Here is a 25,597-nt window from a genome sequence, read left to right as displayed (position 1 = left end):
ATTATGAGTAACAGGTGTTAAAGGAGTATCTTCTTATTCACAATAAGCCCCTCAACCGTAACTGAGTTTGTGCCAATGAAGTAACTCTTGGGGAATGGGGTCAGTTGCTATAGACCACACATGTGGGTTGGAATTTAGCTGAACCATGGACTTCCATGAGTTAATCACCAACTGACAAAACTTAATCATTTATTCCTATGTAATAGAATAAATCTCTAATTGATGAGGTCCAGAACACTTTCAGGTTGTGAGAAGTGGTGAGAGAAGGTGGTACTCCCTTTCCCATTACCTTGCCCTGTGCATCTCTCCCATTTGGCTATTCCTGAGTTGCATCCTTTATAATAAACCAGTAATACTAAGTAAACTGTTTTCCCAAATTTTTAAAGTCCTTCTATCCAATTATTAAACTCAAGTTTGGGGTCCTGGAACTCTAAATCTCCCATTTTATAGCCACTTGGTCAGTAGGTGAACCCTAGGGCTTGCAATTAGTGTCGGAAGTGGTGACAATCTTGTGGAACTGAGCCCCTAACTTGTGTGATCTGATGTTAACTCCAGGTAGACAGTATCAGAAATGAACCGAATTGTAGGAGAATTGGTGTGAGGTGGAAAAAAACTCCATGCATTTTATGTCAGAAGTATTGTGAGTAAATGTAGATTATCTAAGTCCTATTTTTATATTGAAAGTTAAACACATAAGTAGCACTAATGGTTTAAAAAAAAGTGTATTTACTTATTTAAACATATGCATTTCCTATAGGTAAGACAAATATACAGCCAGGAAATTTCTGCATCTTATGCTTATAGATGGAGAAAAGTACTTCCACAAAATACACTCAAGTGAGAAACTTGATTTAGTACTATACATAGCAGCAAACTAATAGGAACTGTCATTAGACCACTGATAAAGGACTGTTCCCAAAGTGAGCCCTCCACTGAACACAGACTGTAATAGTGACATCTGCTGGATACCTGATAATGCTACAAAGACAAATGAAGTTTTTTTTTTTTTTTTTTTTAGATTTTTTATTTTATTTATTTGACAGTGAGAGAGAGAGATCACAAGTAGGCAGAGAGGCAGGCAGAGAGAGAGGAGGAAGCAGGCTCCCTGCGGAGGAGAGAGCCCGATGTGGGGCTCGATCCCAGGACCCTGAGATCATGACCTGAGCCGAAGGCAGCGGCTTAATCCACTGAGCCACCCAGGCGCCCCACAAATGAGGATTTTAAACCAGGCTTCTACTATAGATAAATACTGTTCTTCAACCTTCTAAATCAAAGGCAAGTTGTCATTTTTTGTGTGTCAAAAATCACTGTTTTAATCACAAAATTTAAGACTGGCTAAGAAGAACATCTACCAAATGGGTTTTCTGGGACTAGTATGGATTTAACATGACAGACCTCATAACCTTGATCAATACAATGTGAGGTTTGGAAATGCAACAAGCAAGCAACTTCCCAAAGGGTAAACAGAGACTCTATAGCAGTCAGTTCTAGATCTGTTATTTCTATGTCCGGTTATTTCAGAAAGTTAACTAAACTCTCAATACTCTTAGGAAAAAAAATGTATTTACACACACACACACACCCCTGATATGACAGTACAAGCCAGGAAACCTCTCCAAATAGGGCTTCTAGGCATTTCACCACTGGTTGCCTAGGAAATGGCAGTTCCAGGCATTTCACCATTATCCCCAAAGGAAATAGCAGGTCTGCTCTGGTTGTTTCTCTAGCAATATTCTCTTTAGCACAATGCTCAGACATTTCCTCTTTTAAAAAAAGAAAACTACCCATGACCTTTAGTGAAAACTTTAGGGTTCAAATACTGTGAATGACAGAAGCTAATGACAGGCTGGGTCTCCTTCCTTGGGTCAGAGAGGGGACCTTGAGAAGGGTATCCAAAGCTGATCTCATTGTGGAGGAATCAATCTTAGGGTGATTTTTATGCTACCTTTCTAGTCTATTCCACTTGGCTCTTTAAGTCCTATCCTTGCATTATTAATTAGCTGGCCTAGGAAGCTACATCCACGATTAAATTGAAATCAAAACATCACCCATGTACTGTATGGTAAAAGATAATCAGTAGTATGTTCATCTGAGGGATTACACCTCTCCTCCCCCACCACCCCCACACAGAACTTCTTGATCAAGCCTCTTATTTTCTCCCTACACTAGCCTGATTTTTCACCTTCCTCACTTTGCTTATTTCCTCTTGCCTGGTCTCCAGCTATGCAGCCTTTCCTGGCATCCCTGCCTTTGCTACCAAATCTTGCTATCATGCTCTATCTTTTTATTTCTTAGGTTTCCAACTTACTATATGATAAACCAAAATAATGTCATTCAGGACAGGAAATACTATCAAGAAGATTAATGACTCCTCTAGCTGGTTTCCCAATTCATTGCTGGTGAGAATGAATTCGTTTTTACCAACAATCAATAGAAGTGGGGAAGAAAGAGTCTTTCTCTGTCTATATCCCATGCAGGATGAATGGTCTTTGCTGCTGCTGCTGCTTTCTTCTTCTTCTTCTTCCTCCTCCTCTTCTTCTTCTTCTTCTTTAAGATTTTTTTAAAGATTTTATTTGACACAGAGAGAGAGAGCATAAGTGCGGGGAGTGAGAGGCAGAAGGAGGGGGAGAAATAGACTCCCTGCTGAGCAGGGAGCCCGATGCAGGGCCCTATCCCAGACTCTGGGATCATGACCTGAGCCACTCAGGTGCCCCTCCTTTTTTTTTTTCTCAGGAGACACTCCTTTCACTGTTTTAGGTATTCTTTCAATAAAGTCGAGGCTAAGTGGAAAACTGAAAAGCACTTTGGTTTCCTGTTAGCCCGGAGCTGATTAAGGAAATTGCTCCTAGCCTGGTTTACAGCCCTTTCATGGTAGTTGTTTCCCAATACCTTCCTAGGAACTGACCTGCCCTCTCAGTGTCTCTTTACCTTGTTTCCTTTTTTTTTTTTAAAGCTTTTATTTATTTATTTGACAGAGAGAGATCATAAGTAGGCAGAGAGGCAGGCAGAGAGAGTGAGAGGGAAGCAGGCTCCCTGCCGAGCAGAGAGCCCGATGTGGGACTCGATCCCAGGACCCTGAGATCATGACCTGAGTCGAAGGCAGCAGCTTAAACCACTGAGCCACCCAGGCACCCTACCTTATTTCCTTTTTATAGGTCTCTCTTTTTTTTTAATCAATTCTGCCCTAAGTACATTAGATCCAATGAAAGGGTCTTCTCCCTTATGTGCTCTATCCTAACACCTATCTTCAGGTTCCTTTTCAAAGGCTCACCATATTTGTACCTTGAAAGCCAATGATTGGTTTAAAAATTGGCGGGGGGGGGGGTATATATCAATCATACATCAATAAAGTAGTGTAAAAAAAAAAGTCAATGCTAAGTCCTATTTTCTGTCATTAAGACACTGGAAATCCCGGGGCACCTGGGTGGCTCAGTGGGTTAAAGCCTCTGCCTTCAGCTCAGGTCATGATCCCAGGATGTTGGGATCGAGCCCTACATCAGGCTCTCTGCTCAGCAGGGAGCCTGCTTCTCCCCCTCTCTCAGCCTGCCTCTCTGCCTACTTGTGATCTGTCTGTCAATTAAATAAATAAAATCTTTAAAAAAAAAAGACACTGGAAATCCCCAATTTATATTTTCACATATAACCCTTCAGTCTCTCTTCAGCAATACTCTCCCAAATTCATCATTTATCTTGAAGAAAGGGAGAAAATTCTGCCCTAATCTCAAAGCCTTCTCCTTAACCTCTTCATCTGCAGTAAATATCCAATGTTGACCATCATGCAGATAATCTACCAAAAATGTTTTCATGTAGTATTAAATATAAATATGTTATGATAATTCATATACCAGTAAGACAAGCATAATATTAAGCAAAAATAATACGGTTGACCCAAAAAAAATAGAACTCCAAAAGCCTGGATCTTCATAATAGGGGATTAGGTAAAATCCCACCCCACCCCTCACCCCTGCCCGATCCCCTGCAAAGAGCCATCATTGTTAGTGGAAGTCTCCTTCTACCAGGGAGGCTTCTTTACAATAAAGTCAGGGTCAAGTGTTCTTTCAGATACTTTTGGCTGGTGTCCCAGAATTAAAATTCATGCTCCCGAGTCCACAGTGAAGTTTGCTACTCATAAAATTTTGCTGTAAGAGTTTGGGAGAATCTGAGTAATACTATGAACATTCCTGCAGGGAACTAATGACATTATAAGAAAGAAGGGTGACCATAATTTTGATTAAATTGACCAGTTCATTTAAGCTCTTTCTAGAAATGCTCCTCAGATAAACTTAAGAAAAGGTTCTGATACATCAGCTATTTGGCATCTGCTCCCTGACTACATTCTACTGAGTCTTTCTGAATTTAGCCAAACTATTTTGAGTTTATAAAGCGAATTGAGTGAATTCAGCAAAGAAAGGTTGTCTGTAGAAACACAGACAAAGATATAACCAAAAAATTTAGGGTCAAAGAGATATGAGCCAGCCTCTTCCTTCCGTTTCCAAGGTTGCTAACTGACCTAAGTTTATTTCCAATATGAATTAATATGGGACATGGTGAACATAAATGCATATACATACACTTACATTCTGGTTATTCATTTTACAGTCAGATCAGACAGAAATCAAGTATGTTTACCACTTTTTACATTTCTTTCTTTTCATATTTATTCATGCATTCATTCATTTCTACTCCACTTTTCTTCCACAAGGGTTAGAGACAGCTTACTTCAAGGACACATACGTAGCATATTTAATTTGTTTTGTTTTTAATTTTGTTTTCTTAAAATAGCATCTGATTACTACCTGCAGTATATTTCTATTATTAGAAAAGAGCCATTATAACCCTCTTTTAGAGCTAGGACCAATCTCTTCACAGTATTATATAACTATCTTTACACTCATTGAAAGCAAAATATTTTTAAGATTTTTATTTATTTCAGAGAAAGAGAATGTGTGTGTGCACAGGCAGGAAGAGGAGCAGAGGGAAGAGAGAGAGAGGGAGAGAATCTCAAGCAGACTCCACACTAAGCATGGAGCCTGACTTGGGGCTCGATCTCATAACCCTGAGATCATGACCTGAGCCAAAACAAAGAGTCTGACACTTAACCACCTGAGCCACCCAGGCACCCAGAAAGCCAAATATTATTGACCTTATGGCGAATTCTCCATCCTTTTATCCTGTACCCTTTTAAGGCAGTATGCCCCTGAACACTTTGGCATGACCCAGGTGACTTTAAATTGCTCTACTGCCATCTCCACCACGCTTGGACTCTTCTGGTGATGCATCTTGATAATAACCAGCTCTATAAATTAATAACCATAAAGGCCCTTTAATAAGGCTTGAACCTGTTTAATTGCTCTCCTCTAAGGAGCCAAGGGAAATACAGTTCTGTTTTTCTCTGACCTTTGGGATTTTCCACTGTCTGTCAGTCTAAAGTCAGTGGGAGGCCAAAAGAGAAAATTAACAGCTGCTTAGAAAAAAGGAAGGTATGATTATGACTAAAATCAGGCATGCTGGGGAGGGAAGGGCTCGTCAAACTCATTAGATTACAGAAGCAATCCTTTGCCTGGAGTGGCTGTCCCAGAGTAACTGGAGTGTCTTGTAATCTAATCCCTTAAGATTTAACAGTCTCACCTACCTCCTAATCATTCACCACCTTTGTTGGAAAAGCAGAAGAATCTGTGTATTTTGCCAAATTGATGGCATAAATCCCAGAAACTATGACATAAATGTATCAGAGAATAATATTTGAACCTAGGGTTATAAATATCTTCTGTCACCCCTGGCATATATTTAATAGAGACAGCCTGAATCTAGAAAGATAAGAATAGTACAATACTTAGAGCTAGAGGTAATAATGTGCATCTGTGTACCACAGAGAAGGAAGTGACTGCAAGAAAGTTGAAAAGCTTCAAAATTAATTTGTTTTGGTACACAAGGAGCTACTAGCATAAATATATTTTTGTGGCTGGGTGTAACTGACATATCCCCTTACTTCTATTACATAATTCACTTTAATGCCTGGAACAACCTCAACTCAAGAAAAGGGCAGTATTGCTTTGGTGTTTATTATCATAGCTGTAGTGAACTGGTGACAATGGGAACAAATTGCAGGTATGAGGCTGTTATGACAGTATTTCTACTCTAATATTCACCTGTGCATCTTGTTTAAAATCAGATTCTGGTTCAGCCATTCTTAGATGGACCTGGGAGTCTACAAGTCTGCATTCCTTCTTTTTGGAGAGGGAGGACAGGGAGGGGCAGAGGGAGAGAAAATCTTAAGCAGACTCCACACCCAGCATGGAGCCCATCATGGGATTTGATCCCACGACCCTGAAATCATGACCTGAGCCAAAATCAAGAGTCAGACATTTAACTAACTGAGTCATCCAGGCACCACCCCCCCTTTTATATTTTTGAGCCTCATTTTTTTTTTAAGATTTATATATTTGTTTGAGAGAGAGAGAGAGAGAGAGCATGTGGGACAGAGAAGGGCAGAGGGAGAGAGAATCTCAAGCAAACTCCCTGCTGAGTGTGGAGTCTAACTTGGGGTTTGATCCCATGAGCCTAAGATCATGACCAGAGCTGAAATCAAAAGTCACACTTAATCGACTGAGCCATACAGATGCCCTGAGAGTCTGCATTTCTAACAAGCTTCCAGGTGAAGACAGTATTTCTGGTCCTCCAATCATATTTTGAGGAGCAAGAACTTATACATGATCAGATGACGGGGGAAAAGAAAGTATCCTTCTCCAAATTAGAACATTCACATCTTCGCTCATGTTGATCCAAGAATATGAACACTTGAGTTTCTTTTTCTCTTGGCAATCACTTACCTTGTCAGTGAACCCTATAATTCTGAAGCAATGCTGAATTGCTTCAAATTGTCTTCTGTAAGACTCCTTGTTAGTTATGTCATGTATCACCCTTCCAGTTTCATCGGCTATATACCTAAATGGGGTAGGACCAAATACAATGAGCATTGACTTGGCAAATGGCCCCCGAATACCAGATCGTCACTGGGCTCCTTCTTCGCCAGGGCAATTCCCTTTCAGTCTAATAGTGAAGCGGAATAATGGTACACACAGCTGAGTAAAATGGCTACAGTTAAGTTTCTGAACTTTCTCGAAAATGAAAATGGTGAGATATAGTTCCCAACATCTCATCCTGGGTATTTCAACTTAAGAGACTATCAGTATCCAGTTAGGAAAAACAGTTCCATTTATTTCTAAGTTTTCTCAGATGCTAGTTACACATTCATTAAAACCCCTGACACTTACCTAGGAGGCTTTTCCTCAGGAAGTCTGAACTCAGAAAGTTTCTTCTGGTGATAAAGACCAGCATAAATGTAGTAAAATATGTGAAAATTTTTCTCTCCCCTGAAAAAAAGGGGAGGGGGTATTATTAATAACATATTCCGCTTCTGCACTTCAAGTAATTTATACCATTTCTGTTCTATGAAAAATATTATCCTGTGGCAAATTTGCATTTTCAAATATGCAAATTAAATAGGCCACAACCCAATTATAGAATCGGAATAGTGATAGGATTAGTATAGTAATTGTCACAGTGTCACATTATTAAACACACTTATCTTTACACAGAAGGAGGTTTCAGAGAATGGAACATTCATACTTAACAGCTCAGGTTACACATGTTTAGAAATATTTCTAGTACAGCCCAAATGACTATGCCTCTGTGCCACTTACTCTCTATTTGTAGTCCACATTGTTTAAGAGACAAATGTTATCCAGCTTAGAGAGCTATCAGTCAATCTACCTATTTTACTGGGGCCCCAGACAAGAAGTGGGTCTCTAGTCCTATGGCAAGTTAGGAGCAGAACTGGTCCCAGAACTGAGGTCTCCACTCTTTCATACCCAGAACTGAGGTCTCCACTCTTTCAAACCTGTATTCTTTAAAAATGGCATGCACCAGTCCCCTGGTCTCCTGCTGTCTACCCTCTTTTAGCCATCGTGGCCAAGGTCTTTTCAGATCTGTGTTACTCTAAGTGTGGTCTGTGGATTGCTGTCAGTGTACATGTTTAGATATTTTATACCACGTGACATTGCCATGACATCCATGAGTATAATAATTTTTTGGATAATTCATTTCCATGATGTTTTATAAGGTATTAGTTCACAATGGATTGAGAAATTTTTAACTGGTCCTTTGGCATAGACAGTTTGAAAAAGCCCTGCTCTGGGTCCCTTTCCTTCCTCTGGAGGACAGTCTCTTTTGTTGCTATCCCTAGGATTTTGCAAATCCTCACCTTGGCCAAACACTTAAGCCAAACACTGAAACATGAGAAGGGCCTGGAAGGAGTTACAGAAAGAAGCGGGAAAGCATTCCAAAGACAGGGAGCAACATATACGCAAGGGCTCTGAGCATGATACCCACATAGAATTTAAAAAAAAAAAAAAAAAGCTAGTGAGAAGGGCGTGGGAAGGTGGGCAGGGCCAGCCCACACCAAGACTTGTTAGGCCATAATGAGGACCTTGTTAATTAGGCAGTTAGAATTCTTTGAAGCATTTTAAACTGGACCCACGTTGCACTGTAAGTGTATGGCATGAGTAGATCCATGTTGAAAAAAGTACCTTCTAGCTGCAGGATGAAGACTAGACTATAAAAAGCCAACATGGATAAAAGGAGACCAAACAGGAGGTCCAGGTGAGACAGCAAGTGACTTGGATAGGTAGTGGTGATAGTAATGATGGGGAACAAGGGTAAGCTTAAAGGTCTATTTTGAGGAATAAGTAAAAGAACATCCTGAGAGAATGAATGAAAGCAGTGAGGGAAAATGATCTGGATTCTGCCTCCTAGGTATCTAACTTGAGCATCTAGTTACTATACATCTATTCACAGAGATGGTAAAGCCCTTTTAGGGCTTTATGAATCAGTATGCCTGGTACAAATGCCACTTATTTTTTAAGCTCTGATAACAACATATAGGCTTTGGCTGACCCATATTGGTCTTGCCTTCTTATATATTTTTTTGCAGATATTTCTAGTTCTCAATTCTTCTGAACATTGCCTACCAATATCCACCCCTAGCATAAATTCAATTTAGTTTTCTTCCCTGTACATATCTGGTTTGGCTAGGTTTGGTTGCAATAACAAACATCCCAAAAATGTTAGTGGCTTAACAGAGGGTCGCTTCTTGCTCAGAGTACATGTCCACTGAGGGTCAGCAAAGGGAAGAGGGCTGCGCTCATCATAATCACTCATGGGCCCAGGCTTATGAAGCAGCCACCATCTTGCACTTTGCCAGAGGGTCTTGCCATTAAACGCTCACTTGCTAGAACTGGTCATATGACCACATTCAACCCCAGCATACCTAAAAGGGAAATCCCTCATGTGCCTAGATGGGAGCAGACAAGAAAGCTTAGGTGAACAGGACCTTCACAAGCCCCATTTTCTTCCCTCATCCAATATCTTCAGTCTATTTTACCTCAGCACTGCTGTCGTATTGAATAAATTTAATAATCATAATGTTATGGTATATTAGATACCTATTATGTTTCAGATTCTGTGTTTGATATAAATCACATATCTCATTTGATTCTCATAATAGCCCTGTACGGATGATTTTATGACGCCTTTTTTGCATATAAGGAAAGTAAGGTATGAGGATATTATATTAAGTGACATAAACAACAAATGACATGGCTGTGATTAGAGCCCTCTTCATACTATCTTTGCAAAAGACCACTTTACATTTGTACACAGAAAACTGTATTTTCCGTTATGTCAGAGGTAGCTCCATAAACTTTAAAATCACCCTAATTTGGGGAGAAAGAAGCAAGGGACACCATAAAAATTAATCAAGAAGCCATAGGGAAGCTAAAATAACTCTCACTCTGTCTTTTCATTCATTTGTTTAATTTGCACACCAGCCCCTATTTTGTGAGGAAACTGCAAATGTATGACAGAGGAGGATGCTTGAGTTCTGACCCTGGAACAAGTACTGTGGATTGTCCTTGCACAGTAGCTCTCAGATTCATCAACTTCTCTCCACCTCTCTCCACTGCTATGCTTTCAGTCCAGGCCAACATTCTGCCTCACAGGGGTCTGGCAACAGACAGCCTCCTAATGGTCTCAACAGGATCCCTACTGCATCTCCAATCCATTCTCCCCACCGAAGCCAGAGCAGTCATTTGAAATGCAACTTGGGTTTTGTGACTCCTCTGCTTGAAAACATTAAATGGCTTCCTACTGCCTTTATTTCTCTTGAAGATTTTATTTATTTATTTGACAGAGAGAGCGAGTGAGAGAGCACAAGCATGGGGAGCAGCAGAAAGAGAGGGGGGAGCAGGCTCCCCACTAAGCAGGGAGCCTGATGTGGGGCTCAATCCGAGGACCCCGAGATCATGACCTGAGCCAAAGGCAGACACTTAACTGACTGAGCCGCCCAGGCACACCCTTACTGCCTTTAGAACAAGGTTCAAAATCCCCAGCCTGGTTCCAAAGCCCAGACCAGATGATCTGGTCTCAGGCTCATCTTTACCAGTCTCCCTTATTGGGAGGAGCACCACCTTGTTGGCCAACCCGTAGTGATCCTCAGTCTCAGATTATCTGTCCATACACATGGAGCCCCTCTCTTCTAGCTTATGTGCCCTTCCTTCTCCTCTTTTACCTTCACAGCACCTTATACTGTTTCCTAGGACTTATCCTAATCCTTCTGCCTTTAAGTTGATTTATTTGTTTAATGCCTTTGATCCTCCCTCCTCCCCAACCCCCACCCACTCTGAGCTCCATGAATACTGCCACCTTGTCTATTTTGCTTACTCTTGCAACTCCAGTAGGGAGCACAACACTAGCAAACAACAAGCATTCAGTAGATAATTACTGAAAATACATGAATGGACCATGTTCCTAAGGAACTCTGGGATCCTGCAATAATAATAAAAAGCATGGATGGCCCTCTAATAACCTGTACTGAACAAGGCACTTTTTAAAGTAACTTTATATACATGAAATCACTAATAGTCACAGCAAACCCATGAGGTAGGTACTACTGCCATCTCCATTTCACAGGTAAGTCACAGAGAGGTTAAGTGCGATAACCAAGGGCAACAAATGTCAGAGCCAGCATTTGAATCCAGAGAATTCCATACTATTGATCACTGTTGCTAGACTGCTCTTCTTAAAACAAAATCATCTTTTTTTTTTCCTTTTCAATCTAGGGAAAAAGTAGTATGTGGAATATGACCAATGCTTTTTTTAATAGTTCAATTTTAAGCTATCTAGTGATTTTTTTCTGAAGATGTATTTACTTATTTGAGAGGAAGAACAGGGGCGGGGGAGGGGGGAGGGAGAGAGGGAGAGAGACAGAGAGACAGAGAATCTCAAGCAGATTCCATACCAAGTGTGGAGCCCAAAGCGGGACTTGATCTCACAACTCTGAGATCGTGACCTGAGCTGAATGCCCAACCAGCTGTGCCACCCAGGTGCCCTGGTACCTAATGATTTTTAAAAGCGTTCACAATGTTTTAAATTCTCCCCAGCAGAACCCAAAAATGGGCATATTAATTCCAAAGTACTCCTACCCCAACCCTTGTACTTGGCCTGCAAATATCTTTTGGGTTAAAAATTACCACTTTGCTTAAATAATTCCTTGTTCTTAGACAGCCTGGGGGTGGGTTGGGGGGCATGGATGCTGAGAAAAAGGTGAAATGGGGCCATTAAGATGACCAAAGCCTCCTGGTCTATCTTGCAGAGCAAAAACAGAGTGACAAAATCATGCACCTACACTGCCTGTTTTATAACTCTGGATTTTTCAAGGAGATACTCAGAGATTCTTGCCCCCATCACAGCTCCGGTTGGTGTAAACATCATTTCCAGATATTTTCCAAAACGGCTGGAATTGTCATTGATGGCAGTGCATGCATTTCCAAAGGCTTCCACCAGGGAGTTGACTTGCAGAATTTTCTCTCTCAAGGTCTGATTATTGGCCTGTGCCAAACAGACAACAGTCAAGAGGAGCTTCCAGAAATATGATCTTAGCAAAATTGCCAGGCATCCCTCCCTGCCCATCCCCCTGCAAATTCACATTATCCTTTGGGGAAGAACTTCACTTGGGGAAATTAGCATCAACCACCAGCACTGTTTTCTCAGACAAGCAACTCCCCAGGTGCACGGGCATCAGATGGGGCTAGACTAGATTTTCAATTTTTACATCCAGCCACACTTCACTTAAAATCCTTGACAGATAAAATGCCTAAACTGTTTAGAAAGAGTTTTAAATAGAGAGATCCCATAACTTTTCTCAGTCATCCATTATAACATTGAATAAACCTCATCTGTAGAAAATACTCCTTAAATTCTTAGTCTCATGATACACTAATTCTGAGTCTAAGAAACTGCTAGACTATTTTTAAGTCATTCCTTCAACGTCCATTTCACCAAGCTAAAAATTTCCATTCCCTTCAAGTTTTGCTCAAAGATTTCTGTTTTCCAAACCTTTAATTGTCTTAGTGGCTTTCCCTGAGCCTGTTCCTAGTGTTTAACCACTTTTGCTACTTAATGGCTAAATGTTTCTATTACATTGAAAACATAAAAAATTAATTGCTGATAATCTAGTAAACTCGTGCTGGCATTATTTTCCTCACTATGTGAAAGAGGGATGGCATGCTGACATCTTAAGAGGCCTCGCTATCAGGAAGTAAACATAATAAAGATGGAAGGTTTTTACATAATAACTAATAAAAACCAGTAGTTCCATCATTTATAAAATATGCAGTTACACTGGCAAGGATTCTAGCCATGACACATAAAACAGGTGATCAATACCTTTCCCAAGAAAGTCAAATGCTGAACAATCAGGTGGGCACTTTCTGTCTTCCCAGAGCCACTTTCTCCACTGATGACAATGCACTGACACAGGAAAAGGAGTGAGAGTGAAGAGTTCATAGCACAGTATGTTCAGGGATGGTTTTCACATAATATCCACCACTGTGGATATATTTGTTTGTTCACTGAATGATTTATCTAAGGAATCTTTCCATTTCCGTACACTGAGAACTTCTTTAACCTTTTCACTGCTGCTTGGTCCATTGTACGGATGTACCACAGTCAATTTAACCAGTCTCGTATTGATGGGTACATAAGGAGTATACTGCAATGAATAACCCTATACGTAGGGCATTATATTTACATGCAGGCTCTTCTACAGAATAAATTCCTAGAAATGGGTTGCTGAAGTCAAGGATAAATACATTTATAAATAGGATAGGTAGTACCAAATTGCTTTCCTAAGGACTGGACCAATCCCCAAAAGTGCCTGTTCTCCTACAGCCTCACTAATAGGGTACGTTGGGTTTTTGTCAATCAGAAATGTAAGAGAATGGTTTTGGTCTCAAGACCAAGTGTAGTTTTAACTTGCATTTATTTTATTATGAGTGAGGCTGAGATCTTTTCATATGTTTAAAGTTATTCATATTTTCTTTTTTGTGACCAGGCCATATCCTTTGCCTGTTTGTTTGGTTCACTCCTAGGGGCTCTTTATGTATCAAGAATATTAGTGGGTATGGTATAATAAAAAAAAACATGTATTCGGTCTTTGTCTCTGGTTCCTGGCACAGAGCTCCTAAGACCCTTGGAACTTCCTGAATCATAGCAGCAGTAGGACCATCTTTTGTTAGTCACAAAAAAGTCCCTTTCAACCAAACCTAACTGCTAATCAGATAGTTCAAGGTAGGGCCCAAGATAGTTTCCCAGTGGGTGCTGGTCACCAAAAAAGACCAAATACAAGATGAGAGAGTAGAAACTTTCAGCCCCATCACCCCAACTTCTAGGGAGGAGAGAGGGACTAGAGATTGACTGAGTCATAAAAATTCTTAAACAACAAGATTCAGAGAGCTTCTGGTATGAACACTTTGAGAGGCTGGGAGGGGACATGCCCAAAGAAGGCATGGAAGCTTTGCGCTATCCCTCTCCCCTTTATCTTGCCCTGGATAATCTCTTCCACTTGGCTGTTCCTGAGTTGTAACCTTTATACTAAGCCAGTAAATTTAAGTAAAGTGTTCTCCTGAGTTCTGTGAGTTGTTCTAGTGAATTGTCAGACTTGAAGGTTGTGGAAACCCCTGAATTTGTAGGCTGGGCAGAAGTGTAGGTAGCCTGGGTACCCCTTTTGTGGCTGGCATCTGAGATGGGGGCAGTCTTTGGGGCTGAGCCCTGACCATGTGGGATCTGTGCTAACTCTGGGAAATGAGGATCAGAATTGAATGGATCGAACCATTGGGCATCCAATTGCTGTTGGAGAATCGAAGAACTGGTTGGTGCTGGAAAAGACACAACCTCCAGTGTCAGAAAAAACCCAATGGGGAAACTTCTCAAATTTAGAAATACATGTGTCTCTCTCCACTGACTCCCTCTCTATGAAATCTATGGACACTTCACAAGTCTTTGGGAAAGGTCGCAACACAGAGAAGCCAAGTTTCTAACCTGAAAGTGAATCCATAGACTCTATTTTGAAACTCACACTGTTATAGTTTCATCTATTCCTTAACAAACCCAAAGCTGGGACTTCACAGGTGTCAGAAAACTTACACACAGTAACTCTCTCAAAAAAATTTCTTACCCACTTTATTACTTGTATTTCAGACTAAAGACACAAACGAAAATATACACAGTGAAAGTAAAGGAAGGGTTAAGGTTAGATATATCACCACCTTGAGTTGAAGGTCCAGAAAGGGAAGCTGTATGGGTGAGCTTTGTAGTTAACTAGCATTGAGTTTAAAATCTGTTCCGTCTCTACCAAATCCACCACAATTTCTCACCAGCTAATGGTGTGGGGCTTGATCATGGTCAACCTGTGTGCAATATTTCATACAAAAAATATCGAACCATGAAAATTCCAAGACCTTAATAAGAAGGAATTTCATTTATGTCATCCTACATTCTGTTTTTATTATAGTTGTGTTCATGTAATCAGGTTTGTGTTGGCTCTATGTTCTCATATTCATAGTAGAAACACTACATTTTATCAGAGAAAATGAGTGCTTATGATGCCAATGCTTCATGTAACTCCAAAAGAATTTTCACGTTCTCTGGCTGCTGTAACTTTACCACCATTCCTGTACCACTGAGCTACTGTTTCATTTTCTATTTCCTTCAATCAGCACCAGCAACCAGAATGGAGTTTTCAGGAAGACATAAGAGCTGCGGAGGAAGACAGTACACCTCCTACTGGGTGAGTTGGCAGGGAAGGAAGGAGAGTTCTTACCTGGTCTTTGCTAAAAGTAACCATACATTGGTAAGCAGCATCTGCGGTTGCAAATATGTGGGGGGGATTTGAGGCACGTTTCACCCCATGATAAAGTCTGGAAAACTGAAGGGAAAAAAAAATTAATTTAAAGATAACATCTAATGCACCGGTACCTGTTGCCCATGAAACCAAGGCTTTGTCACTTGTTAGGGGAATTATAGCATCAGGAAGGCTATTGAGCCACAGACTCTGGAGTCTGCAGGCATAAGTTCAAATCCCAGTTCTTCACTTAGTAGTTTCATGAGCTTTTGCATGGGAATTAACTTCACCATGCTAAGTCTCCTCATCTGCCAAAGAGCTTTAATCATCATGCCTGCTTCACAAGATTACAAGGAGTGAGTGAGATAAGCCCGTGACTGGCATGTGGAAAGCACTAACTGAATGTTTGCTATTACCATTATATCTTGCTCTGAAAAGTTACCCACAAAATGGAAGAATGCCATCTGTGTTGTATTATCATCTGCGGGTTGGGGTATACACTGCTAAAGCAGCAGCAGTTTATTCTCGTTTTCCCCTTCTTTTCACTTTCCCTTCTGGTTTTTTGATTTCCTATTAAGGAGTAACATGCTCTTACAGCACCCCTTACCTGTGGAGAGTATATGCTTAGATCCTGAAAGGGGTTTAAGGCAATTAAGATGTCTCCAACATATGTGTAGATCACCAAGTCCATGTAACGCTTTTGCAACTGATGAATAATTGTATCCTAAGAAGAGGATAGATAGTACTGAGAGTAAACACTATTTCTAACCAAGAAAGAATTCTAAAAATAACAAATTTAGTCTCATAAGAATTTTTTTTTCTAAAAGAGGAAAGTAGCAATTTAAATAATACAGTGACCCTAAGGATCCTCAATGAAGATATTTGGCTTGGAAGAAGAAAAAAAATAGGAATATGCCGAAAAGAATAAGGAAGGCCTACTTAGGACTTGCTAAAGGACATTGAGATAGCCAACAAGGGTTTTATTTGTTATTACGAAGAACTTGTCTTATCGAATCAAAATGCTCTACTTAGAATTTGGTTTAATAAAAGTATAGAAAAAATAGTAACTTTTCTAAAAGCATTACACTTAAAATTTATGTAGTGGGAATATGGAATTGAACACTTCTATGTTACACTTTAGTGATTCATGCATTGTAGTTAAAGGTCTCTGGAGTTGGAATCAGCAAAAGCAGTTCCAGTGCTTTAACAGCTCTATTAAACATGCATACTTTAAATGGAGATTATCACAGTTTTCAAATTTAGAACTCAAGCTGTATTATCCTCCACTATTTCCCTAAATAAAGCCACTCTTTATGAAGAACAAACAACTATCTTTTTTTTAAATTAATATAGAATGTATTATTTGCCCCAGGAGTACAGGTCTGTGAATCATCAGTCTTACGCAACTCACAGCACTCACCATAGAATATACCCTCCCCAGTGTCCATCACCCAGCCACCACATCCCTCCCATCCCCCTGCCTCCAGCAACTCTCAGTTTGTTTCCTGAGATTAAGAGTCTCTTATGGTTTGCCTCCCTCCCTGGTCCTATTTTGTTTCATTTTTTCCTTCCCTTTCCCCTAAGATGCACTCCCCACACTGGCCCTGCCTCTCAAATTCCTCATATCAGAGAGATCATATGATAATTGTCTTTCTCTGATTGACTTATTTCACTTAGCATAATACCCTCTAGTTCCATCCACATCGTTGCAAATGGCAAGATTTTAACAAACAATTATCTTGACTTCAGAGTTAAACTGCACTTTCTCTAAAACAGAAAATAATTTCTGGCAATGTAATAAATCATTGAGGCTTAAAATATAAAGGGCTTTATTGGAAAAATTTCAAATCCTTTCCTCCTCATCATTTAGGACATTTGGGGGACTATAAATGAACACAACACAGGATCACAGTCACAGCAACCAAATGCTCCGTGAGCTTCACCTCAAGGCTATACAAACAATTAAATTTTCATATGATCTTAGGAGAACATGGTCTACAAGAAAAAGGTCAGATCATTCACATGAAACAAATGTCAGCAGTGAGAATTGCCTACTAAATATTTAGTACCTCATCCAGAACCTCTAAATTGACCAAGTCATCCTCAAGGCAGTATTTTTCAGCATCTTCCACATGATAGGGTCTTCTGGTATGCATTCTTTCATGCCTAGAAATTTATCCAGAGAACGTTCGCATTAATATAGTAAAAACTGTAGCAGAATGTAGACCACGAGAATGTTTCATTCACAATCTTCCCACATGTGTTCAGAGAATTCAGTGATGGGGACAGGAAGAGCAAGTGCAATCCAGGTCCCCAAGCTCTAGGACCCTCTCCCTGTGGCTGTAGAGCTATCCAGGGCAAGGTGAGCTCCAGACCTCAAGTCTCCTTTCTCCCGCAGTGAGGAATACTGCCAAATGGGCCCATCTAATACTTCTGTTTGCTCTTCTTAAATGTCAACCACAGCTTTTCCAGAAATAAGTATCTCATGTTCTTTCTGCTCATTGGGAGGAATATAGTCCTCACCCAGGTACTGCCCTTGAGGTCCCCTCAGGCTATCCACCAGCACTGACCCCAACTTTTTGAAAAATATTTAAAACTGAGAGAATAAGCAAGCAAATGTCAATAAATTAAAAATGTTTACATTTTACGTTATTTATTTGAAATCTCTGTTACCCATGTTTCATCCCACTCTCCTTTCCTGAATGACTACTATTTGGTGGGTATCCTTCCAGTCTATTTTTTAAATACTGGTCATACACATGAGCAATATACATATTCTGTATGTTGCTTATAAAAATGATATACTGTTTCGTTCTGCAAAATTGTTTTTTCCCACTCAACATTATGATTTTTTAAACTATATACATATACACATTTCGGTCACTTCAATCACTGGGTAATGTTACATCATATGAATATATACCAATTTATTTACTCAGTCCTATGATCACCAACACTTAGATTGATTCCGATTTTTGCTATTTAAATAAAGCAATACCGAATATCTTTGTATGTATCCCCTTGTCTACATATGTGAGATTTTTCTCTTGGGGGCTTTACTCCACAGGCATTTAAAAACCTGATTGGCAAAAATAAAAAACAAAAAACTTGGTTGGCAAACAATGCCAATCCCCTTTGGCATACCAAAATATATCTTTAAGGTATAAAATCAGTTCAAAGTCAAAGTAGGCCTTCCTGTAATTCCTTCATAAAGATATCAATAGTCAGTGTGGTGTAGGGGGAAAGCAGCAGCTTAGAAGTTAAAAGCGCTGGGTCCTCATCTCAGGGTTCTGAGGAATGTGTGGGCCACTGAGTAATGAGCCTGCATCTGAGTTTTCTTCATCTATAAACAGAACCTCTCACAACTGTCTATCTCACAGGGGGCTGTGAAAGCAATATGGTCATGGATATAAAAATGCAAAAGAGTTGAAAACATGTACCAAGTATTGTCAAAACTTGGAGTCAACAATTTGCACTACTCTACATATTACTTGGAATACCAATAACTGAACAAAATCATGTGTAAGATCCCTTCCAGGCACTGTCAGTTCCGAAGCATCACTGCGTGGTCCTTCACGGTCACCTGCTATGCTCGTAGGATACAGGATACAATTTTATTTGTCAGGTCCCAGAAGCAGTCTGACTCAACGTGTTGCTGCATGTGCCAGGTGGGCGTCATAGCATCCCGCTGTACACCCTGTCCCTTGCTACATGCATTTCATAGGCAGTGAAAAGGAAGAAGTAAATTCAACAGCTCTACATATTGAATCTTCACTTCATAATGTGAAGGAAATGGGCAAAGAAAACACTGATATTTTTTCCTCTTCCTGCCTATTAAATTTTACTTCCTAATTTGCATCACTGGCAGATTTTAAGAAGGGGTATCTGAAATGTGGTATTAGTCATTTCCAGTGCTAGAGCCAGTTTTGCTGCTAATCCATATAGAGATCCAAAATAGATAAAGCTTAATTTTACTTAATAAAATCAAATTTATAACCTAAGAATTTTAAAAATTATTAAACAGAAGGATTTGTTCATCTGTGTCTAAACATATTAGTGATGTCAAAGAGAAATCAGATTGAACTAAAATACAAATTTTTACTAAAACTCAGAGCTGCTGTTTACTTCTAGCTAGGCACTTTGCTAAATAAAACAGCAGGAGGGTGCCAATCCTGGCTAAATCCTCTTCATGTAAAACTTAAGCATTCTTTCCCTTGAAGCTCAACATGAGATGAAATATACATTTAAAAAAAAATAATTAGGGGCGCCTGGGTGGCTCAGTGGATTAAGCCGCTGCCTTCGGCTCAGGTCATGATCTCAGGGTCCTGGGATCGAGCCCCGCATCGGGCTCTCTGCTCCGCCGGGAGACTGCTTCCTCCTCTCTCTCTGCCTGCCTCTCTGCCTACTTGTGATCTCTCTCTCTGTCAAATAAATAAATAAAATCTTTAAAAAAAATAATTAAATTCTCATATTAAATATGGTTACCTTATCCCCTTTCTAAATCCCTACCCTGCAATTGTATGAAATATGCTAAGTTGGAGTTTATTCTATACATCTTCAACAATGAAAATGAGGAATTAAAAAATCATCCACAGATCTGGTTCCAGTCAAGTTGGAGTAAACTCTCTCCAGTCTGCCTCCCTACTGAATGCAACTAAATACCTTAGAGAGAATGCATGGGACTTTGAGAAGTAAACAGTACAGGAAGACTGGAGAAATCAAAATCTGAAATACCACTGAATCAATGGCAAGTTTCCCATGGATTATTTTTTTCTTCCAGTAACTCCTGACCTGAACTTAAAGGCAGCCCAAACGACATACAGGGATGTCAGGTTTCATGCTGGATGACATTTTTACAGTCAACCAAAAATGGAAATACTGACAAAACTTCACTTGCAATATCACAAATAAATAAACTCTAGAGAAAGCTGTGACTTTCAAGGTGAACAAGTGACTTTCAAAGTGAACATGTACAATGCAATATACTACCAGGATCAAAACTGTCATCTTTTGAACCCTGCAGAAGATTGTCTATCTGCCAACACAGATTTAATCTCCAGGAATCGTGCAAATGCTGTCTGCAATCTGAGCTTGATTCTCATAAGAACCTTCCCATTATAATATTTTATAAACAACTTTTGAAAGATTTTACCTGCTGTGATTAGCCACATATCACCTCTCCCCCATGCTTGTTGGCAATCAAATTGCTTAGACTTATTTGCTTCCAAAATTGAAGCTGGCAATCTAGAAGCTGATGTTGATGCAAGGTACTTCCACTCTACCAAAATCACTTCATTTTCTCAACCAGCAAAAAAATAAATAAATAAATATCTCTTAGCTCCATCTCTACCTTCCCCAACTAGTGCTTTGAAACTGCCACCTACTTCATTTTCCTCTGGCTATGGGGTTTGTAGAGTCTACTGAAGACAAAAAAAAAAAACAAAAAAACAAAAAAACAAAAAACCTTATTCCAGCTTGTATCTGTTTTTTAAAAATTATCCTAGACTTTACATACACTCATAAAAAATATTACATTATTTTACATTTGTTTATTTTTAGTTGAAATTAATAAAAATAACTTGGTTTAATTTTTTTAGTTTTCTTTCATTAAATTATTTGTTGTCACTAGCAATTACCAGCTTACATTTCCTTTAAATTCACATACTCCATCTAGTGCCTTACTTGAGAATAGCATATATTATCAATTTGCTGAAGAACTCCTTAATGTGAAAATTATGAACTTCCAACTACAAGGTACTTGAATTGAATGTTTCAAAGCTCAGAGAAATGGATAGATAGATAAGTGGGTGGATGAATAGCTAAAGGCATTCTATTAAATCAAGAGGATAAGTTTTAATGATTCAAAAGTCATTTTCAAATCCCAGGAAAGTCTATACTGCTTTTTGCTAGATTCTTACTTGTTTTTTATGAGGCTCTAAGTATGTTGGCTGTCAAGTATGGCCTCCTCGACAAATGGAGTTTGTGGGGTTAAAGCTTAGAAAGGAAGAAACTCAAAGTCCTGGCTTGGGCTGGTTCCTGGAGTTTCAGTTCGTGGGGGATGCAGGATAGTGAGTAGGACTGGTGTCAGAATCCCTGGCGTAGGTGAGCTGGGAACAAGGGCAAATCTGAAGCATCAAGTCCAAAGAAATGGGTGGAAAGTAAGAACTAGACCTGAAGAGTGGGTGAGACAAGCAGAGGTTAAAAGTTTTGTAAGACAAAGGTAGGCACAGATCAAGCAGAAGATGGGAGAGACTTTGGAATGTCTTAGGCCCAGCCCATGAGTGAGAAACAAGCTGTAGAGGGTACCAAACTGGCTCAGACACTGGGGGGAATTGTTCTCTTGGAATAAAATCCTGACGTACTGCTGCCTTCACTATAGTTTCATCTCTATGCCAGTTTTACAGTTAAAACCATTTGTGCATGCATGCTCTTTAATATCTCATCAATGGGCTACAGACTTCTTTGTTCAAGCTGCTGGCCCTATGAAGGATTTTGACAAATATATATTTTGTCTGAAAGTAATCCCTTAATCCCTTAGCCTCTTCCTATCTGTCAACTATGCCTGTGGAAACAGTGACTTCCATATAGGTAGGTCAAAACAGGGCTTCACATAGGTGTAGTGCATTCTTTCCTTTATCTCCAACTAGGATGAAGAACAAAGCAAAAGGAGGCACTCTAAAACATAACTCAAGATGGGAAGGAAATAAAAATGTTTTAGCCTAATAATTACAGGAGATGTGCTAGTAAGAGAGATTAAACATTGCACTGAGAAATACCTGATGGTATTTTGGGGACAGTCACAGGACCATTGTGAAGGATACCTCCCTGTCAGCTCCTCCACACTCAGGCTCAGAGCCCTCCCTCCATCCAAGAGTGGAACTGGAAGGAGTAGAGAATGACTAAGTCTCCCATCAGATTCCAGACACTAAAGGAAGTAAAATCTGTTGATGGTGGAGAAAAAAGGGGGAAGAGAAGAGAAGGAGTAAGAAAAAAGGTCCAGGCTCAAAGGTGGTGGTCCTCAAGACTCTAAGACAAAGGCTTCTGTGGCCATGGACAGAGCTCAGGGACAAACTGACAAGTTGAATAGATCAGAGGTACGTGAGAGATCAGAGGAACTCCCTTATCACCACATTCAATGGAGTCTATATAGTGAAGAAAATATTACTAAAAACTAGAGAAAGAGTACTATTATATGTCTTCCAAATCATTATTAACATTTCAATATACCCTTTGATAACAAAGTTGATGAAAGAAAAAATTCTATTTGACTCTAACTATATAATCATGGACCTAGAATGAGAAAAACAATAGCAGACCATCTAGGTGTGATACCATTTTACTGAGAATCAAGTATGGATAGAGATACCACCTAGATAACTTTAACTACTACATGAGCTCTATCTTGACCTAAAATGTAAGTTTGTATCTATCCAACAAACATTACAAGTACACAGACTAAAAAAACAGAATTGTTTGAGGAGAAATTACTATAATATCTCCCTATCTTTTCATCAAAGCATGGTTTGGGCCAGAATTCCAATCAATTCCAATCTTATCATCAATCATATTAAACGGAATTGGATATACTCATCTTCTCTAGGTAGCAAGAATCAGTGACAACACCAAAAAATTAAGTATTAATCTATTCATTCAGTTACAGACATACAGATAGACAGCAGATACTACTTATATTGGTGTGGATTTATTTTGTGTCTGTTAGGAGGACAGATCTTTCTGCCATGGCCACAGAAAACATCTTTCACCTTCTATGTGTCAAGCATTCTCAGCACTTGATAAAGTAATCATTCAGAAGTCATTCACTGACACTCATGAGTGTATGTAACATGGTGGACGTGGATGTGCATACAAGTTTGCAGGTAAAAGAGGAAGTGAGTGAGCAAGGCTTACTGGGGAAGGCTAGACAGTTAAGCAGGGAGAATCTGTTTTTAAAGGTCACTGCTGCAGGTTGAAGAGAAAATCAGAAAAGCTGAGGTCATCATTTTAATCAGCCTCGGGCAAATTGCAAGGGTAGAATAAAAATCCATTAAACAGAGCAGAAAACAACTGGCCACTTAATTCTTCTACTAAATAATACTTAAAATAGACCCCTGGTATTTGAGGATTTAATATTTGTGGTTTCAGTCAGTCCCAAGCCCCCTCAGGGGAAAGACATGCTGGATCTTGTAATTTTACTAAGGATTGCTGTTGAGCCCACAACGGGAGACTGGAAAGTAGGAGGCAATCACAGTACAGTCAACCCAGCACCTTCCCTACCTCTACTCACATTCCAGACAGTAGTTTTGCTCTTTTCCCACTAATTCTTGTGAGGTAATTAAAACAAAACATATTTTCATGTCTACTTCTCTGAACGTTAATGATGATATAAGATATTAGATTATACTGATAAAGTCAGGGATTTATAAAACTGGTTTGGGGGAAAAGTCCTGTTGAAGGCCAAGGAAATGGGAGCTGATGTAAAGGACATGGCCAAATTGTTTAAAAGCACCCAGACAAGTAAGTAAAAAAAGATAGCCCCAACTATTGTTTACAGGATTTTAGGGCTTTTTAACCTCTTTTGAGACAGTAAGTCTTGGTTTTATAACTTCTCTACCATAACTGAATCAAATGTATGCTATGGCAAAATTATAAATTACTGGAGAAACTTAAATTCCAACAGTTACACTCATACACCTTAATCAGCATTAGGAAATGAGTATCAAATTTCAACACAGTGGTGCTCTCCACAGTTGCCTCACATACATAATGTGAAAGGGAAATGGATCATGGCCTCACTTTCCACACAACTAGACCACTCAGAAGAATGCTTAGATCCAGGAGAAGGGAGATGGGGCCTCAGCATTCAAGCCCTTCTTTAGGCACACTGCAGCTCCTGCTCTATAGTGAACAAGCTCCAGTGATCCTGAGCCTGGCTCTTGAACACTTACCTCTAGAGAACTGAAGTAGACCACTGCCCTGTAACACTCTTGACCCAACTTCATTTCCCACCTACTCACGGTGAAAAGGTAGGGGAAGGGGCATCCTCCCTACTCCCCTCTGCATTTCTCAGCCATGCTTCTCCCTAATCAATCTTGCCCTTTTAAAAATGTCACATCATCCTTATATATCATGTCCTCCAGCACTTGACCCCCATTTTCCTTTCTCTCTATGCATTCCCCTGGTGTCAGTTTTTGGTTTCCCTACCCCCCCACCAATCACTTTGTTAATTTTTCCCACATGCTGATCTCAGGGTTCGTCAACTTGTCAACTCTCTAACAACTCTGATTTCTAGTGCCACTGAATTTGTCCACAAGTTCAGACATGACTAGTTCTCAGTTATTTCTCAAAAGTTCCCTTAAAAAAAAAATGGGGCCCCTGGGTGGCTCAGTCGTTAAGCATCTGCCTTCGGTTCAGGTCATGATTTCAGGGTTCTGGGATTGAGCCCTGCATTGGGCTCTCTGCTCTGCAGGAAGCCTGCTTCTCCCTCTCCCACTCTCCCTGCTTGTGTTTCCTCTCTTGTTGTGTCTCTCTCTTTATCAAATAAATTTAAAAATCTTAAAAAAAAAAAAAAGAGTTTCCAAGATCTCAGTTCTACAGTCTACGGCCATACCACCCTGAACGCGCCCGATCTCGTCTGATCTCGGAAGCTAAGCAGGGTCGGGCCTGGTTAGTACTTGGATGGGAGATCTCAGTTCTACAATTCCTTTCTCATCATCCACTCATGGAATCTGCTCTTTTTCAGTACTGCAACTGCCAGTCTCTTTACCCAGACCAGGCCTCAAAAGTTAGAAAGCCACTTCTGACTTCACTTTCTTCCAAATTCCAAAAAGACCCCAAGGATACTCTCCTACTCATCTTTATTCCCCTGCTCCCTTGTCCACCCATCATGTCTGTCAAGCTAGTCTTCAGTCGGAAGACCAGAATATCTGCTCTCTCTACTCCTGCCCCTTGTTGTTAAGAATTTCTAGAGATAACAGACAGGAAAGACAGTGGTGGTGATGGTACCTTTTTTGAGAGGTTCTGGTGCTGAATGCTCTCCTGCATGCTCTACATGCATGATGTTAAACAGTGACTAACTTTTTACAATGGAATGCTATTCAGTTAAGTTCCTCCTGGGTTTTCTGTGTTACTGAGCTAACATTTTCCTGGTGTCCACAGCCCACTCCCAACTTTGAAACCACCTTAATTTTTTTGGAAAGACAAAGGCCATTCACCATAAGGTGCCTTATAGGACCCCCCTCTCCCTATCCCCACCTTCACCCCTCATATTTTCTGGATAGCTTCATCTAACCTTTCTGTGTCTTTCCTACCCTAGACCTTCTTCCTAAGGTCAACCCTCCTCTTGGGCCCTTGTTCCCACTT

General features: G+C 40.0%; 1 protein-coding gene across 1 annotated transcript in view; it reads right to left on the bottom strand.

Annotated features, from left to right (window-relative positions):
- The window catches only part of MYO3B (myosin IIIB), a 406,310-nt gene that overhangs the window by 205,707 nt on the left and 175,006 nt on the right, over positions 1-25,597 (bottom strand). The window contains exons 11-17 of the mRNA XM_046018212.1: positions 17,308-17,404; positions 15,846-15,962; positions 15,218-15,322; positions 12,784-12,867; positions 11,744-11,946; positions 7,275-7,373; positions 6,831-6,945 (exon numbers count right to left, since the gene is read on the bottom strand). Coding sequence (XP_045874168.1) covers positions 6,831-6,945; positions 7,275-7,373; positions 11,744-11,946; positions 12,784-12,867; positions 15,218-15,322; positions 15,846-15,962; positions 17,308-17,404 — 820 coding nt within the window. The remainder of the gene's footprint in view (positions 1-6,830; positions 6,946-7,274; positions 7,374-11,743; positions 11,947-12,783; positions 12,868-15,217; positions 15,323-15,845; positions 15,963-17,307; positions 17,405-25,597) is intronic.

Source organism: Meles meles, chromosome 9, assembly GCF_922984935.1.
Source record: "Meles meles chromosome 9, mMelMel3.1 paternal haplotype, whole genome shotgun sequence".
In the NCBI taxonomy this organism is placed as follows: domain Eukaryota; kingdom Metazoa; phylum Chordata; class Mammalia; order Carnivora; family Mustelidae; genus Meles; species Meles meles.
This window is presented reverse-complemented; position numbering and strand designations above follow the sequence as displayed.